Below are 18,817 nucleotides of genomic sequence, written 5' to 3' on the forward strand. Positions count from 1 at the left end.
CTCTTCAACTCTAGTTCAACAGGAGTGAGGGACAAGAAGAAGCACTGTTGTGGCGACAACTGATCTTTCAAGAGTCTTACAGGCCCCTGCATTGTCCACCCAAGCCTTGTCTGAATAGCTGCAGGACCTCCAGAGGGACCCAGATGAACAGGCGATATGGGGGTAATGAGATTAGTATTGTCAGCTCCAATAAGCAATAATGGGCGTACTCCTTCGAAAGACTGCAGGGGAAGGTTCTTCAGGTGCTGATACTTTTCCAGGACACTCAGAGGGTAAGAATGGTCAGCTAGACCAAGGCGATCAGCAGTGAAGGCAGCTGAGATTCTAAATATTTTCTGTGGCTGAGTTACTGGAGAAATCTGGAAGGAGACCACAGCACCATTGACAGTTTGTACATCCTGGCGGATAGTCCGCAGGGCTAAACTTTCCGCAGGTCCGTGGATTCCCAGCTTGGTGGCTGCTGGGGATAGGAAAATCGTCCTTTCTGAACCATCGTCAAGGACGGCATAGGTATCCAGGGTCTTGTCTTTGTGGCGAAGCATAACTCTAACAACCTTGAGAAGAACTTTCCTACATCCTGCAGGTCTATCCAGATAGAGAGTCTCGGTCGCCGAATTAACCAGACAAGAACCTTCAACCACTGGTTTGGAGTTAACTTCATGAAGGATCTGTAGGTGCCTGCCTTTACAGATACTACATGGCTTCTTAAGGGTACACTTAGCTGCTGTATGTGCACGCCCACAGCGCCAGCAGCGGTGATTTGTCTGGATCCAATCGGTTATTTGTTGTTTGTTGAAGGACTTGAAGGTATCACATTGACTGAGGTAATGATCATTCCTGTCACAAAACGGACAGAAAGCTCTAGCCTGTCCCTTGGGGGTCACTGAGCTGACTAGTGAAATCGGAGCTGGTCCGTTAGGTAGTTTAGCAGAGCCCTCGTCCGATCCATGAAGTACAGTAGCAGAGCGTCCAACAGGGTTTGTCACTCTCCCTAGGTTGGTCTTCTGCTCTACCCTCTTACGATGGTCTGAAATCTGACTCTCACTGCTCTGACACCACGCTTCATACTGCAACCATTCAGCGAAGTCTAGAAGGTTATAAACTGCACCAGGACGACGAAACATGTGTCTTCTGAACTCCGACCTCATTTCAGGAGGCAATTTGTTCAGTAGCCTCTCCACATGTGAACCGCACCTCAATTCAGCCTGACCCTCATGGCCTAAAGTCTCCAGCATACCGACAAGGGATCTGATCTGCAAGGCGAACTTGTCAAAGGCTGCTGTATCACCTCTGCGAATATCGGGAGCATCCATCACTTTAGATATCCTTCTGAGGGCTAACTTGTAAGGTTGTCCAAACCTCTCAGTCAGAGCTGCCATGGTAGCACTATATGGGAAAGGTGAGTTCAAATAGGAGTCGGCTACCAGGCGGGCTTCATCTAATCTCAAATGGTCCATCAAGATCTGATAACGGAAGAGCTCAGTAGCATCAGGAGGCAAAAGGTTCTCCAGAGCAAGCTTTAGTCTGGTAAACTCACTAGGATCCCCTGAGATGAAGTCTGGAATGGTCGGTGTAGGACCACGGTAGGTTCGCTCCCTCCCATCTGGATACAAGGTGGTAGCTCTGTGCATGGGTGTCAGATACTTAGGTCTCCCTGGCTCATAGCTGTTGTGCGGGTGAGGCCGGTGGGCAGCCCTATCAGGCTCGTACATCTGCTCGGGATACCAACTTGAATCATGGCCGTAGGTACTGTACTCAGCGGGTGGCGGAGGTAATCTGCCAGAAGTTGGTAGGACAGGTTCATCTGGATAGCTAGCAGGAATGGAGTTATGATAATTAGGTGGCTTAACTGATGGTGTGACTTCCTGTTTCGCAGACGATCCAGTTTGCATATGATCTCTCATTATTTGCAGCTCACCAAGCATCTTACCCAGGAAATCTACCAGCACAGGTTCCCTTAGCGGCTCCTCAGCATCCCTCTTTGGGTGGCTAGGAAGACTAAAATGCTTTCTATGGTCAACAGTCAATGAACTATAATCCCCTCTATGGAAAGACGAATCAGAGTTCACCGGTGCAGCAGCTATGCTGGCCAACTGCAATGACTGCTGGGTGATACATGAGTGGGGACGTGGCACTGAAAGAGATTTAGAATGCAACATGGGTTGCGAAGGCCTGCATGCAGCATTACAGACAGTTTGTGGAGATGACTGAACCTCGTTCTCTTCCCAAGGCCGATGATACGGGGAAGACTGAGCAGACTGGGTTGAGGGCATGGGAACTCTAGATTGTGATCGTACTCTCACCTGCTGTCTTTCATAAGAATGATCTCTATTGAAAGCACCCGGCGACCACTCGTCCACCACGTTCCAGGAATACTGACTTAAGGGACTAGAGGCTCTGTCAGAGAGGGAGGGAGAAATCATGGCAGCATCTGATGGGTCACCTCTTCGAAACTCATCTGCGGCATGAGCCCTCACTGGCTGGCTGATCTGTCTGCATTGTGCAGAGATGAGATCGTAGTCATCAAGATAGGCTGGAGGGCGAACATGGCGTTGAGGTCTACCAACATCTGTATTTACCCCTTCTGGTTGCATATTAAAGCTGTTAGATCCTCTTTATCCAAGAGCAATGGCCGATCCGGCTCGAAGGACCAAATTTTGTTAAGGAGGTGAACTAGGATTGCATTCTAAGGTGGTTCAAATGTATCTAGCCTTCCTCTTGGTGTGTCGATCAGGACACAGGAATGGATCAAGGCGATAGGATGCAATCAAAGGGTTTATTAAACACTGCAGAGGCTTATACAGAGGTACATAGGTGGGAGGTTGTTGTGTGGTTAATCAGTCATAGACGCACACTATAATAAACAAATTGAAGTTATTTCTCCCGATCGCGGGCAAGCCTCTCTCTCTCTCTCTCTCTCTCTTCATTCGGTTGCGTCCTGGCGGTGATTGACAGGTGCGCTAAGTCCCGCCTTTCCAACACAGAGACATCAGCATATGAATCTCAACAACAGTGACAAAACAAAATATTCAGATTGACAGATAAACTCAGAATTTCACAAAACAAGCTACTTCTAAAAAGTGACAACAAAAACAACAAAAAAAAAATAGTAAGAATAAAATAAATTAATAAGACAATTCAGATAATAATTGTTCATGCCGTAATGCATGCTGGGAGTCGTGGATGAGTTTTGACTGGTATTAACTCATTACCCACATAAGCATAGATTTAGCTATGAATGAGACTAAACAGATTACTATACATGATGATTATGTCAAAACGTAACCAAGAGCACCAGATCGGATTTTACCATATACCAGGACTTAGGGCCCTATCTTGCACCCAGCGCAATTGACTTTGTACACCAACGCATGTGTCATTCCCATTTTGCACCCGCGCAAAGCGCGCTTTTCCCTCCACAAAAGCACGTCGCTAAACTAGTGAATGAACTTGCGCTTCCTGGGCGGTTCAGCGCAAAAAAGGAGGCGTGTTCCGGCGCAAACAATCCCTGGTGCTATTTTGCTGTTCCATTAAACAATTGCGCCACTGACCAGAAAAAACCTAGTCTAAAGTCAGTGGCGCGTTGCGCGTTGTTCAATATGCTATTTTAAGGGCGCATGCTTGACCATAATGTATAGCGTGCACAACGCGCATACACTTTGCTCATGTAATCTACACAGATGCGACAGTTATTTTTGCAAATCATAAATTGTTACACTAAAAAATATTAACACATGAGATGACGGAAATCATTGTGGTGTGCCACGAAGATGTGAAAAAATAGGCATAAATCTAGCTTACAAATGATTCAGGCTAATTGTAATAATTAAGGATAAGACCTGTTTGCCCAATAGTGGCAAGACATATATGTATATAAGGACATCTGACAAATTGGTTTGTCCGTCAAGAACCAGGAAAAAAAATCGACTGAAAAACTGAAAAAACTGAAAGACTGAAAAAAAAAAGACTGTGAAATCACCTTTACCATAATGTACAACATTACAACTTCACTCCTCTGTCTTTCACTGCTCTTACAAGAACATCAGTCTCCTCGGCTGTGAACCGCTCCTGGCGTGCGCCTGGTAAATACGCCATAATAATAGCAATCCATAATGGAACTTGCGCACCTGCTTTTAAAGGGAATGTTGGATGACGCTCGGATTGGTTTATTCACGTTACGCCCAAACCACACCTATGAATAATGAAGCTACTTCAGACCAACCCATTTTAGATTTGCGCCGGGCGCAAGAGCCATTTATCCCGCCGGGAAAATAGCAACAGCGCCAAGACCCGCCCACAAAGTTACTTGCGCTTCGCGCTTTGACACTTGCGTTTCAGATCGTTAAAATAGGGCCCTTAATCTTAATTGTCATTCTTAGAGATGATTCACAACACTTTGCTTTGGATGATGTCATAGGGATGGACCAATCACTGAATAGATTTCCTTATTTAAGAATATTCTCAGATAAATTCACATTAAATGGTGAAATTCCTAGGAGTAGTATACATTCAACACCCATTTGACAATAAAGAATGGCATGAAAATGTCATTTTGTGAGGTTTTTTAACATTAATATGAGTTCGCCTAGCCTGTATATGGTCCCCAAGTGGCTAGAAATTTTGATAGGTGCAAACCGAGTTCTGGGTGTCCTGCTCTGCCTTTGAGAAAATGAAAGCTCAGACGAGCTGATCTGGAATCTTCCCTGTATGTCGTCATACAGGGAACGGTTACCTCCCCTTCCTCTCCTTTGCCCGCCCAGAGAATTTGGAGGAAATGGATTCAGTTTATTTTTCTCACAATGTCAGCACAGGCTTTAAAAAACAGACTTTTACGATATGGATTCGACAGCACCGCCACAAACAGTGAGTAACAGTGTTCATTAATGCCTGATCTGTGATCAGTGATTTCTGATGTGTAGCTAATCATTCAAGTTCACTCAGACTTTCTTTCTAAATCGTTTAATTCTGTCTACGCATCAGTGAATCAAGCCAGTGACTAAACAATCAACTTTACATGGTTTCTGTTAGTAGCATGAAACAAATCTGTCATTTAAATGATTACAGAGAGCGATCAAAGAAAACACACTTTATAAAGTATCTGTCAATCACACGTTGCGAGTTTATCGGCACACTTGCCCAAACTGCCGTTATTATGAATGACGCTGTTATGCTGCACAAAGCTAGTTGTTAGTTGTGGTGAAAGCATTTTGTGAGAGAAATAACGTTGCAATGACGAGATCACTGCATTCACGCGATCAACAGACTGTCATCTACTCAATGCTAATCACTGCAGCCATTCATGTGATGGAAAAAGATCTAAAAAATAATGCCATAATCAACAATTTGACGATTCGTTCATCTCGACGGCTATGATGGTAAAAAAAAAAAACGTACTTTAGTGGGTTTAGAGGGGATCCACATGTTACACACAGACATGTTACAAAGTTACAAGGTTAAACAAAATAAACTCGCGCTCACAACAACTCGGTACAATAAAACTTTCTCTGCTATCTTTCCCCAGCTCTCCGTCTCTCTGGTCCACGAGTGCCCAGTCCGTCTCTCTCTGGCCCTGTCCCAAATGGGACACTTTATGTGCACTTTCCGTCTTGTGGACTTACAATGGCCGCTGCGTACGCATGTCCATTTTAGTCCACGAGACCGCAGGGTGTCCCATTTGTCATTTTAGGTCTCAGAAGGATACTCTTTGAGGTCGATATGTGTCCTCGATGCGCACTTCTGCCAAGCCCGCACTGGTGAGGGTTACACAGCGGACTTCTTCCCGGCAGTCAAAGTGGCATTACGTCGTGAAAGTGTGGACTCAGAGGAAGACCGTGAGGGTTTAGGGTGCCATTTGGGACAGGGCCTCTGCCTCTGGCAGTGCTTGCAGCAGACCTCGCTAAACCACGCCCCCTCTGCCACATTATCTAATACTCATTTTAAATGCAAAGATGTCAGCCAATCACAACAGTGGGCATTTACACTGAAGTCTCACAGCAGACACGCCCTTTCAAACAGAGCATTCAAGCCAGAGGGCTAATATCAATATAGAAAAAATGCCTTTTATTTCTAAATTTACATTTTTTTATGTAAAAACCATACTAACAATATAAGTACACCTCAGGAAACATTATAAAATAATAAAAACAATCCGTTCCATGGGACCTTTAATTGAATACATTATGATATACACATTGGAAATGAAAGATAAACACGTTTTCCACCATGTCTTAATAACAAATGTTAAATCAGTGTGCTGTTAACTGACCTGCCTATATAGCCTAGATTTTAAGATATAATCCAAAAGAAAACCAAACTGGTTGGAGGAAGAAGTGCTACTGCTTGCTGAATTAGTTCAACAGCACATAAAAAAAAGACAAGTTCAGCCCGACATTAACCAGCGCTGACAAAAATGATGCCTGCTCTGTCCATACCATACCATTTGATTAACTGGGTGTCATCAAACATTTAAAAAACATTGTTCCTCTCCTGAAAGATTTGTGCACGTCCTCAGTGCCATCACAAGCCCCTATACTGGCAGCAACTCCTTACCACTTGAGAAACCTCTCGAGCCCAGGGCCCATTTTTATCAAGCTTCTCAAAGCTCCATTTCAGTCTTAAGTGCTGAGAATACATGAAATGCACTACTACTTTCAAACTTATGTATAAAAGCAATTCAATTTCTTAAAGCTAAGAATCACTCTTACTCTCCCAGTTATTTCAGACAGCTTGAGAGGTCTCTCAAGTGGTTAGGAGTTGCCAGTAGGGGCTTGTGATGGCACTGAGGAGACAGAGATGTGCGCAAATCTTTCAGGAGAGGGAGAATGTTTTTTAAATGTTTGACGACGAGCAGTTAATCAAACGATCTTGTTTGGACAGAGCAGGCATCATCTTTGTCAGCGCTGGTCAGGGGCGCAGGAGACATTTTTAAAGTGGGTGGACCAAACTATAAGCAAAAGCCCAGATAGCAAGATCAGATTTCCAGATATCGGACCACCACTTCAGGCTCACTGTCAGACCACCATCATATATTAAACTTGCCTGATCATTAATAGAATAATAATATTATCAGTATGGCCCCACTTTATTAGGTGGCCTTAACTACTATGTACTTACATCAAAAACTAAGTACAATGTACTTACTGTGTTCAAATTGTATTGCAAAACAATTTTGCTGATACTGAGGTGGGATACGGGTAGGGTTAGGGACAGGTGTGGGGGTATGGGTAAGTTTAAGGGTAGGGTTAGGGACAGGTGTGGTGGTGTGGGTAACTTTAAGGGTAGGGTTAGGGACAGGTGTGGTGGTGTGGGTAAGTTTAAGGGTAGGGTTAGGGACAGGTGGGGTGGTATGGGTAAGTTTAAGGGTAGGGTTAGGGACAGGTGGGGTGGTATGGGTAAGTTTAAGGGTAGGGTTAGGGACAGGTGTGGTGGTGTGGGTAAGTTTAAGGGTAGGGTTAGGTGTAAGGGAAGTGCCAACCGTGTAATTACAAATGTAACTACAGAAATTAATTACAGAATGCCATTTGGAACGAGACAGTGTAGGTAAAGAGTTGCGGATGAAGCTTGACCAAAACTGATCAGCCAGTACCTGGCTTTGCTTCCATCGCCGCCGCCACGTGAGCTCAGTGGCTGGATAGACTACAGGTGGCAAGGAACTATCTGGTCGCCCCATGAGCAAGTTATTAGGCGTAACAGGATCAATGTCAACTATGTTGCTTGAGGTGTATCCTAGTGGTTTACTGTTGAGTATACCTTCCACTTCAATGAGAACTATCAGAAGCATCTCTTCAGTCACTACTTGTGAGCCAATGGTGGTGCGTAGGGCATTCTTGACTGACCGAATCTCTCTTTCCCAAGCCCCACCAAAGTCTGGAGCATTTGGTAGGAAGGACATTTTCGGTTTGGTCAGTTGTTGTTGTAGCTGAGGGCTGAGGGCTGAAAAAGCTTCTTGCACCTCTCTTTGTCCACCACGGAAATTGGTGCCCTGGTCAGAGATTAATTCATGCCAGTACTGTAGAATGGTGGCTTATGGAGTCTCAAGCGGGCAGGCAGTAGATCCGCCATTTTAGGGATAATTGGCTTGCTCTTCCACCTTTGACAGTCTCTGCATATATGCTGCTGCTTGTGGATAGCTTCACGTCCTCTTAATATCCAGAAATTCCTCCTCATTTCTGCGAAAACTCTCTCTGGTCCTGGGTGGCAGAGCTTGTTATCGTAGTCCTGAATCAGCAATTTAGTGCTGAAATGATGGGGATGTAGAACTATGGGGTGGACTGCTGATGACTCCAGTCCTTCCGCCCGACCCAGACAGCCACCAACTCTGATGATCTGACAGGACTCGTCAAAATCTAGTGCAAGGGGGAGTAGTCGACTGGTTGACTGTACAGCTTTCCCAGCTTTGAGTAATCTGTACTCTTCAGGGAAACTGTCAATCTGGGATTTCTGGAGAATTAGCAATTCTGCAGCTAGGTAATCTGCAGCTGATAGCTGTTCTGTTCCTTTAAGGTTCTGGACCGTTGCCTCTACTAACTCCTTCCAAGAGCTGTAGGTATCAGGAATGTTCGAGACAGTACTTCTGCTGAAAAGCCACAAAAAATTCCCTTGCGTTGTTCTGCTCTGTACTCAGGGGGTTGTATAGTAGGAGTCATTGGCCATGATGCCTCGGGTTCAAGGAGGAATGATGTCAAAATACTTAAAATAACATCTTAAAATAACAATATCTGTTAATTTAAGTTTTGAGTTCAATTTAACATTTTTAAGTGTAAGTAATGTTAATAAAAGTCTACAAATGTTAGTAACACATCAGGTAATGTTGAAATAGTACACACTTTACAATAAGAGTCTCAACGCAAGATGAATAAATGTGTTGTTGAATGTCAGTAATGATAGTAAAGTGCGTATAAACATGAACAACCTGTCCGCTGATGTTCAGATTGATTCCATTTAGGATTACCAACTGCCCAAAATCAATGCCTTATTATTAAATAATGTTAATAAGGTACACAACAGCATTTTATTTGTAAATGTTCATCCTCAGTGTGTGTGAACTTCTACATAAACTAATGTGAATATGTACAGTAAGATAACCTCAGAAAAACAGTAAAGCTACAGGCATTGTGCATGTAAACTAATGCATTGACTGATATTAATACAACCTTACTGTAAAGTGTGATAGTCCATAAACATTTTAGATGGAAATTCACATTTCAGTCAGAAAGGAAACTGCACACAAATGCAACATATATTTCATTAGTAATCTGACAGTAATCTTTTAGAGAGACGACCATTATAGGAAAATAAAACACTCTCTCAGGTACTGAACCTCTGTAGGAAAATGAATATGATTTATTACCAGCTCAACAGTAGATTATGCATTACTTGCCATAATGTACAGTCAACCAGTAATCACAAAACCCAGACAGGAGAATCAAAATATCAATGTGAATACTGACTGTATATTAATTTGCTGAATAGATTAATTGACTAATAGTTTAACAGATGCATGAAATACTGATTTGAGTCCAAATTGTTTTATTATATTGCAAAATATCACAAATAGTGGATTACAATGTACAAAACATCTGGACAAACAAGACCAATACTGATATACTACAGAATTAAGGGGCGTAAATCGCGGGGGGGACGGGGGGGACAGGACCCCCCCAATCTGAGGGCTGCACCCCCCCCCCCCTGAAAACCATGCTGAGTATTGTAAATAATATAAATGATATATACTTAAAATAAATGTGTAAGTGGTAAAACAATACAAACGCAAACGAGACAAAAAAATGCGTTTTATGTTTTTTTGAGTCCATGAGCCAAAGCACGGCATGAACGGGCAAACAGCTGACAGACATGATCGCGGAAGATTTGGTTTCAAAGCGAAATGTAAAAGCGCCTATTTAAGGGAGTGTCTCATTGTACTGTTTTCTTGCTGTGTTTTTCATGCGCCCCCAAATTGGCGCTCATTCTAAACCGAAAGTATATTCGGACGCCTGCTCCGCCAGATCTGTGTTGGGTTTTGCTCAATATGATAATAAGTGGCAGATCAGAGGCTTGCTGCAGTTGAATATCTAAATATTTGAATATCATAGTATAAAATACTATGTGGAGGACGCAAGATAATTTAATAATTATAATATGACTGCGTGGTGAACCTTAATTATATTTAAACAACTACCACTTGTGTTTTCTCACAGGACAGCAAATTTGAGTAGATTTTGTGTCATCCTTGCAAAACTGTGATATGAAGTGTGCAAGTAACATTTTAGCAACTGTGTGAAAGTGAATAGCTCATAACTGGCATAATAGCGGTATAAACAAACAAATCTATTGGTACAATGCATCACATGACTAAACATACGTCATCGTTTTCAAATACCTCCATCTTCACAGTCCACACTTCAACACGAAGACAGCGTTTTCAAATGTATCCGCTTTGAAGAGCGTTTTCAAAAAGCTACGTTTTCGTTGACACCGTCTCAGTGTGGAGAGACAGCCAAAACGGAGAGAAAAAGATGCGCTTTCAAACGACAACATATTATGGTGGACATGGCCTTAAAGCACAGCTTCTATCAGATCTCCATGAGTGAAGAGAATGATGGAGTATTCAACCACATATTATATCATATAACTCATATTCACAGGAAACACAATCAGAAAAGCGTGCGGTCCAGGACTGGATGTATAAACACTTTTGACTATTGCTGTCATTATCTCCACAGGTTTGATGGAAGTTTCAAATCCAGGAGTATCAACTACAGACACAGATCTCTTTTTGTTTCTCCTCTCTTTCCTCTCTCAATCTCCTCTTGTTTTTGTTTCTCCTCTTGTTTTCTCTCCTCTTCCTCTCTCTGTCTCATCTCCTCTTCCTCTTGTCTGAATCTCTGAGCATCTTCGTACATCTGATTTCTGTAGTGTCCTCCTCCATTCTGCTCTATCATTGAGTCAATCTTCTGCAGTAGATCATTCACCTGCTCTCTGTTATTCTGAGCTTTATTGTTGAAGACGTGAAATCTGCCTCCACACTGATCAACTAGATGTCTTAATTTACTGTTCTCCTGAATAACCTCCTCTACTGTGTGTCCTTCTAGCTGATCTCCATGAGTGAAGAGAATGATGGAGTATTTTAACACCTCCTGACCAAACATCATCTCAATCATCTGAGGAATCTGCTGCTCATGTTCAGTGAATCTGTCATCTACTCTCAACACAATGAGGAAAGCGTGCGGTCCAGGACTGGATAAATAAACACTTTTCACTATCTCTGTCATTAAGTCCTCAAGGTTCATCTGTGTGTCGAATAATCCAGGAGTATCAACTACAGACACAGATCTGCCTGAAACAGTGGCGTGAGCAACTGAGGATTCACGGGTTACTGCACTCCTTCTCATCTCAGATTTAAACTCTTTCTGTCCCAGGATTGTGTTTCCAGCTGCACTCTTCCCAACACCAGTTTTACCCACAAGAATAATCCGCCTGGATGAGAGACTGGAGACAGGAGCGGCTGGTTTAGCATTTTCTGGTATTTTTATCTTCAGTGGATTCTGCTTCAGCATCTCTTCTCCTGCTACTGTATGAAAAGAAACAAAATAAAAAGCCATTACATCACCACACAACACTCACTGCGATGAATGTTAATGAACTCTTCCCCCGCAAGTGGTTGCCACCCACCTCTTTTTCATGCTCAGAATATTTTGTTGTATAAATATCTGCACAAACAATATATCAAAATATATATATTTTTTATCGAGCTCCATGCATTCATTTTTAATCAACACTTGAATGTGCGTAGTGTAGCGACTATGAGTCAGATAAAATAATAACTCAACGGGGAACTGAATTAAAATGAAAGACTCGAATGACACTATGTAGTATAAATAATTCAGAATTAATGTTTACACCTTAACTTATTCGTCCGCCGATATGTAAGGACTTAAAGGGGGCTCTGTTAAAGGGAAACATGTATATTTAGCTCAAATGAATGAATTTAATGAATTCATAGGGAATTTTGAGAGTCTATTTTACAGCCGAGCAAATGACTCTTCTAGCGTTCATTTGAACGGGCCGTAAATATCAACTCTGCAGCGGATATTAATATCCGAACAATAGTGAAACACTATTTAACAGCCAGGTAACTTAGATCGGCAGTTCAAGACATTAAATTGATAAACACATAACACAAGAACAGTTATCTTTGAATACAAACGGAACTTTATTGATTAATCTAACACATCAAACTAATATCTAACATAAACACACACGCTCGCACATTCACACGTTGCAGAAAGGAAGAAGGTGAGGAAAGAATAAGTTCTAAGAGAGAGAAATTATGAAATCCTAAGCAATCTATGCATTTATGAAACATGACCTGAAGAAACCATTGATCAGTAATTTAACCTCCTATCGTTTCTTAGGCAGGGTTATTACATTTGATCTAATGCACCAGTTCAGCTTGGAATCAAAAAGGCGTTACTTGCGTTTGGGTTTCGCGTGTCATCTTACAAAGGGGGATTCCCTTCTCCTGGCTGTACAGGGATTTTCCCGGATCTTTGATTCGCTGAAGGTCTGGTTGACGTCTGTGGAAGCCGAACACGTGGGGTGTTGGCGGCTGGATGAAAGTCTTATGGGCGTTGTTTGAAGTTGGAGCGCGCTGTTAGAAACTCGTTGTTGAGAGACTTTTACGGCGAAACTTAACAGACCCGAGACTTAGCGGAAATAAAATAAACTTTAAGTAAAAGAAAGGAAAGTGAGAGAAAAGCAGATGGCCTGAACGAAATCGTTGTTAACCCATTTTCTCTGATGTTGGTCTGTCACGATCGTCAGATCGTCTCCTGGGAACTCCGTTCCGAACTCTCTCTGGTCATACTGCTAGGACTGAGCTCATCTCTGAACTGCGAACAGGCCGCGAACCAGCTCGAACCGAACTGGAACCGAACTTGAGCTGAACTCTGCACTGCTTCTGGTCTGAACTGTACAGAACTGTAGAGAACTGTAGACAGAACCGTACACAGAACTGTAGACAGAACTGCAGACAGAACCGTACACAGAACTGACCACAGAACTGGAGACAGAACTGAGAACTGAACTTGAGAACAGAACTGAAAACAGAACTGAAAAACAGAACTGAGAACTTTTCGTTCGTGTTCTGAGACTAAACTCAAACATTTGCCCATCCCCTGGATGGGTTCTGGCCAATTAGGCTTCAGGGGTGACTGTGTCTCCACCCCTCCCACAAAATTAGGTTATCTCTAGAATTTAGTTTCCTGCTCTTAAGCAGAGAGTAAATTTAGACCTAATTTCTTACTATAAGGACATGATCAATTCTATAAAGATTTCATTCAGCTCATCTGTTGGATTATACCCATACGAACGCACCGGTACCAAACACGATGCTTTTTCATCCACTCATTCAATAGTTACATAATTGCATGAATTGTGAGTAATATACATGCCTAATAGTCTAACTAACGTGTATTAGTTGTAAACACACTAACAAGCTACGTCGAAGGCTATTTGAAATGAAAAAGTCCAATAATCCGTGATTTGCTGCACTCCATATGTGACAGTTTCTGTGAGCTTACTTGGAGTTTTTTAGCTGTGTCGTGGAGTTCATTTACCGGTCATTGCAAAGACAGAGGTCTGGTTGTTTCTTTGTCTTGTGACAACCACGAGCCCTTTGTCCTCTTTTAACTGAGTTTGGTGGCGAGTCCATAGGAAGTCAGAACTAGTAGCTCCGGGCAGAAACAAACCCCCCATCTCACTCGTGATGATGATGGTTTCCTGGAGCTGCATTGTGCTTTGTTGAAAAGGATGTTAATTTGATCGAATCATTGGAAGATTAACTCATCTATATGTCTGCGTCCATAATTGCTACATAATCCCCCCTTCGTTAGGCGATGTGTTGGGATGAAGACATCGGCGAACGCTGTAGAAACACAGGGAGAAGAAGCAGACACAATACACAACAAACAACAAGACAACACCTCCATGATTGGCCACTGTACTGGCGCAGGGCCTTAGATTATTCGAGTACTAACAGTTTTAAACTTTAAACTTAAGGTTAATTTGAAGTTTACGTTTTAACGTTCCTCGGTTTATCGTGTCGACGTAATGTAGTTTAACTTTGGTGTTGTTCTAATTTGGTTCGGTACGGTGACTCTTTGACCAAATTCTGTGTTTAACTTTTGTTTTGTTTGTTTTCTTCACTTCTAAATTGTACTAGGTTGAGACCGTTGTACCTTTCTTCATGACGTGGTGACATCATTTGTGGTACAAATGAGGTGACCTCTTAATCATGGAGCTCTCTAGCTCACATTGGTTCAAAGGTGGCCTGCCGATATTAGGCGTGGTGCATCAATCCCTATATCGTGACCTTGACCCTTATGGGGTAGACAGGCATTTTACCTAATAAAAGAAGAAGGAGAGGGAAGGAAGAGGTGAAACAAAACAAAACAGTTGAGTGTCTCTAGGTCTTGCCTACAACTACTCGTGCAGCTAAGGTGTCGTGTACCCTAACTTAATGAGAGGTGTTCTACTTGTTGGGTAGATTGTGCAATGTTTCCTATGATGAGTGTAGCCGGGTCCATGCTAAGCTAGTTTCTGAAGCTAGTTTCTACCTGTGGGAAGAACATGTTTGCTGAATGTTTTCCCTGGCAGATGTGGTTAACTTCTGTATGTTAGCGAGTATGTAAGTTATGTAGTGTATGTAATGTTAGTGGATGTATGGTCAGATCTGTTCTAGTCTGTTTTTGGTCCCCCCTTTCCTGGAAGGCGTGTCAATCGGAATCTGACTCATCCCATTTCCTGTCCTCTTCATGGCATTTGAGGGATTCTCTCAATAGCTGAATGACTTCTTGTGAGTCGCTGCTTTGCTTGTGCCCACGGCCGTCTGGTTGTTTGGATCTGGCATTGGCATGAGAGTCTTGTTCTTCGGCGTACTCAGTGCTGTGCTTAACTGAGTGGTGCCGAGGTGGGTTTTGTCGTCGCTTACCCACGTTAGATGCTCTGGAATGTGTGGGATGACGATGGTCTTTGGCATCTTTAGGGTTTCTTGAGAAGCGAGGCTGGTCCCATGGCTTTTCCCAGCAGTTGGTGTGGTAGCTGTCATGGGAGTCACGTTCTCTGTACTCTTTATGATGGACCGTAGTGTAGTCATGCCACTGGGTGTCGTCCAGTGCAAGGCTTGGGTCTTGGCTGACGGAGTTTGACACTGTGGATGTTCTCAAACCTTTCTTTGTGGCCATCTTTTGTTTGATGTAGGCCTTGTGTGTCAGGTCACGCAGCTGTTGGATTGTCATCGTGTCTGGGCAGGCCATGATGCCTAGATGACGACTCACTCCAGGGTGCATGTTTCTCAGGAAGATGGTTTTGAAGTTCAAATCCTCTTCAAGTTCAGGTTCGTTATATGCACCAAAGTAGGCTTGTCGGAAACGGCTGTAGTAGGCTTGGGGAGTCTCTTGTCGACCTTGTTTGGTTTCCCAGGCGATTAACAGTCCGTGTTCAGACTCTGGGCCTGTGAATTCTTGGGTCAGCGTCTCACGTAGTAGCTGGTAGTTGTACTTTACGTGAACAGGTTGCCGATCTAGAAAGCTTCGTACCTCGGGACTGGATGTGGCTCTGAGGAGGTATAACCTGTGTCGGTCGGTCACCTGAGGTCTTGCCTCTAGGTAGAAGTCAATATCTTGGAGGTAGGCCTGGATGTCGCGGCCCTCCGTGGAGTTTGGGTTGAACTGGGTGATGTTCTTAGCGAGCTTGTCGAGGTTTTCAAAGGTCATCTTTTGTGCAGGTTCGGAGTCTGCTTGGATGAGCTCTCTTTTGTTGGCCGGGACAAGTTCTGTGGTGAAGGCCGGTGACGCTTTGGGTTGCGGCCATTCACTTCTTCCGTTGTGTGGCAGTTCTTGGAAGGAAGACTGTGTTCTACTCAGCAGTAGTGATGCTGAGGGAGTTCTATCCCTTCTTGGCTCTGGTCTCTGTTTGACAGCATGATTGAGTTCATATCTGACCGCGTAGAGCTCGTCATTGGCGTCGTCTCGTTGTCGGATCAGATGGTCCATCTCAGTGCTGTACCTTTCAAGGTGGTCTTCCAGAGCATTGATTTTAGAGTTTTGGTCTTTAATATCAGCGTTGGCTTTCTCTAGCTGATGTTCAGCAGACTGGAGTTGGTTTAACAGGTGTTTATGTGCAGTCTTTGACTCTTGTTTGTCGCGTTCAGCGACTGCAAGGGCTTCTTGGAGCTTGTCAACTGGTTTCTTTGTTTCTTGCTCCACTTCGTCAGGCACTTTGAGTTTGTCTTGAGCTTTAGCCTTGAGCTGGTCTGTGCAGCGTTGAGTGTGCATCAGCTCTCTCAGGAACTCTGTGGTCTGACGCTTGAAGTCGTCCTGGACTTTCACTTCCAGCTTGTCTATGCGGTTTTGGGCACGTGTCAGCTCCTCTTGAAGGTGGATGATGTGCTTGTCGCTTAGTTTCAGCTGGGCTGTGAAGGCGTTGCTTAGGGAACAGGTGATCTTGGCTAGTTCCATGTGGTTGTTGTTCTGGCTTGAATCATGTGTCAGGAACCTTCTCAGAATCATGATTATTATTAAAAATAATAACAGTTCAATTGTCTTTGGTATGAGGCAGTCTGTAATGCCTCTGAGACAGGCGTCCACATCTTCCCCTTGGGCAGTGGGGTTTGTCGTCTGCGACATGTTGGTACGCTGGGAGAAGAGACTGACACAGATCTGTGTGGGGTATAAGCCTATGTGTGGTGGAACAGCTAAGTGTCGTTTCAGTGATTGTACCCCAATAGTGGCGTGTGGTGACGACTATGTGTTGGTCTCAGTGTAGACAGGTAGGCTAGTGATGTGAAGGCTTTGTCACTCAACTAGGTAAGGGAAAGAGAGAGAAAAGGGTTAAAACAAATCTCAATAGATTGAAACAATTTTCTTTTCACTTGGAGAATTTCTTTTTTTCTAAAAAGAAAATTCTATCAATGAAAAGCTGTTTCCAAATCGTGATGCGAGGACTATGTCACTCAGCTTAGTAAGGGAGGAAGAGAGAAAAGGTTAAAAACCTATTTCAATTGAAAGAAACAAAAATAACTTTCACTGGGAGAAAAAGTTCTTTTTTTTTCTATAACTACTTCCTATCAATGAAAATCTTTTTTCAAAACAGAAACAATATTATTGTTTATGTTACAGAGTAAAATAATACAATAATAATGCTGATACCTCTTTCCTTAGTCTGACAGGATTGACGCCACACACCTTACAGGCGGACCGCTTACGCAGGGATGCGTTGAAGGCGACGGTGGCTCAACACTTGTCTCTGTTAAATGAACTTAGATATGTCAAAATTTTAAATTGCGTTTACAAATGCAGGGAAAGCATGGAGAACAAAGGAGGGTTTGATTACCAATCAAATGCCTACTGGTTTGTTTCTCTGGGAAGAATTATCTTTCTTTTTCTTTTTAGAAATGATCAATGATTCTTCCAGGCTTGTTCCCTATAAATATGAAGAATAAAATTGAATAGAGCAGGACAGAACAGGGAAGACGTAAGGAGAAGGGAGGAAAGCAAGGAGATCCGGCCCCACAAATGGCTCTGAAGCCTTTGTCTGACTACGAGTATAAAGTTGATAGTTGATGGTCAACTAATCACCCAAAATAAATATTTAGTCAATGAGGATTGTCTCTGATTTATTTTGAAACTCGTAGGAATCTGGCACTGTCTCCTATTGAGGCTCAGGTGTGTTACAAAAAGGGAAGTTAAATAAAGAGATAAATGAGTAAATAAAATAGAGTGGCTAAGTGAATAGCTACAATAGGAAGAGGGGATAAAGGAGGGTATAACGCAATAAAAATAATGAATAAATGTGAGTCCAAAAGGTTTTGGTAATAGATATCAATTTAGTGGTTCACTTGAACTTCTAAAGTTCCAGACGAATACCTAAAGTAATTGGGTCTCAATGAGAAATTCTGAAAATGAGTAAATTCCAGAATAGTTAGAATAACTTTAAAATCATTTTACATGACTTTGAGGAATGAATCTTGAATTTTTCTTTCATTAAATTAAAACTTAACAATTAATAATTGCAAACCAGTATCTTTCCTCTTTGAGTAAAATGTAGGTAAAGTAACTAACAATTGTGAACCAATATTTCCCTTAAAGTAGAGTATAACGTAATGTATTAGAAAGATAAGAGAAAAGTAAGAAAGACCAACAGTGTACATAAAGTTGAGGTGTTTAAATGGTTAAATCACTTTAAAGTGACTCAAACAGTCACTGCATTTACACGTATGTTAATACGGTTGATACCTAAAACTAATGCTAAAGCTTTAGCATTTAGGCTTCAATGTAAACAACTGCTTCGATTAGCTTAGCCTGTAGCTGTTAGCTACCGTAAGGTTTGTTTACAAATATGGCTTCGACGCACTGCGCATGCGCTGAGTTTATCCGGAAGCGCTGGTTGACTTCCGTGCCGCAGTCGTGACTATGGCGAAAAACAAACGCTAGCGGCAAACATGTGAATTGCAGACAGGGTAAAGTTAGGAGTAACTAGAAAAGTCAGCGCTTTTCACCCTGTAAAGTTACACATAAGTTTAGCACGTGCAATCGAGTGTATTACGTGAAACGTCGGCACATTTCATCAATGAAAATCAAAATAAGGAACACCACTCGTAGCTGGTTTTGCTCTGTGGGGCTTTTCACTCAGTTTGTTAAGAGTGAGATTAAACTTTACAGTTACAGTTCAATGTTACAGTTTTGCGCTGTAAATAGAACACTATTGATCTCGGCGGATCTATGTGCATATAGAACCACAGGGTTTCTTCTACTGTTGA

The 18,817-nt window shown here is 42.6% G+C and overlaps 1 protein-coding gene across 1 annotated transcript in view; it reads right to left on the minus strand.

The window, feature by feature from the left end:
- Positions 1-9,514: 9,514 nt before the first annotated feature.
- LOC307126180 (uncharacterized protein) overlaps positions 9,515-18,817 on the minus strand; it is a 35,571-nt gene continuing 26,268 nt past the window's right edge. The window contains exon 5 of the mRNA XM_079816593.1: positions 9,515-11,569. Within this exon, the coding sequence (XP_079672719.1) occupies positions 10,755-11,569 (815 nt within the window). The 3' untranslated portion in view covers positions 9,515-10,754. The remainder of the gene's footprint in view (positions 11,570-18,817) is intronic.

The sequence above is a fragment of the Gobio gobio genome (assembly GCF_949357685.1).
Source record: "Gobio gobio genome assembly, chromosome: 1".
In the NCBI taxonomy this organism is placed as follows: domain Eukaryota; kingdom Metazoa; phylum Chordata; class Actinopteri; order Cypriniformes; family Gobionidae; genus Gobio; species Gobio gobio.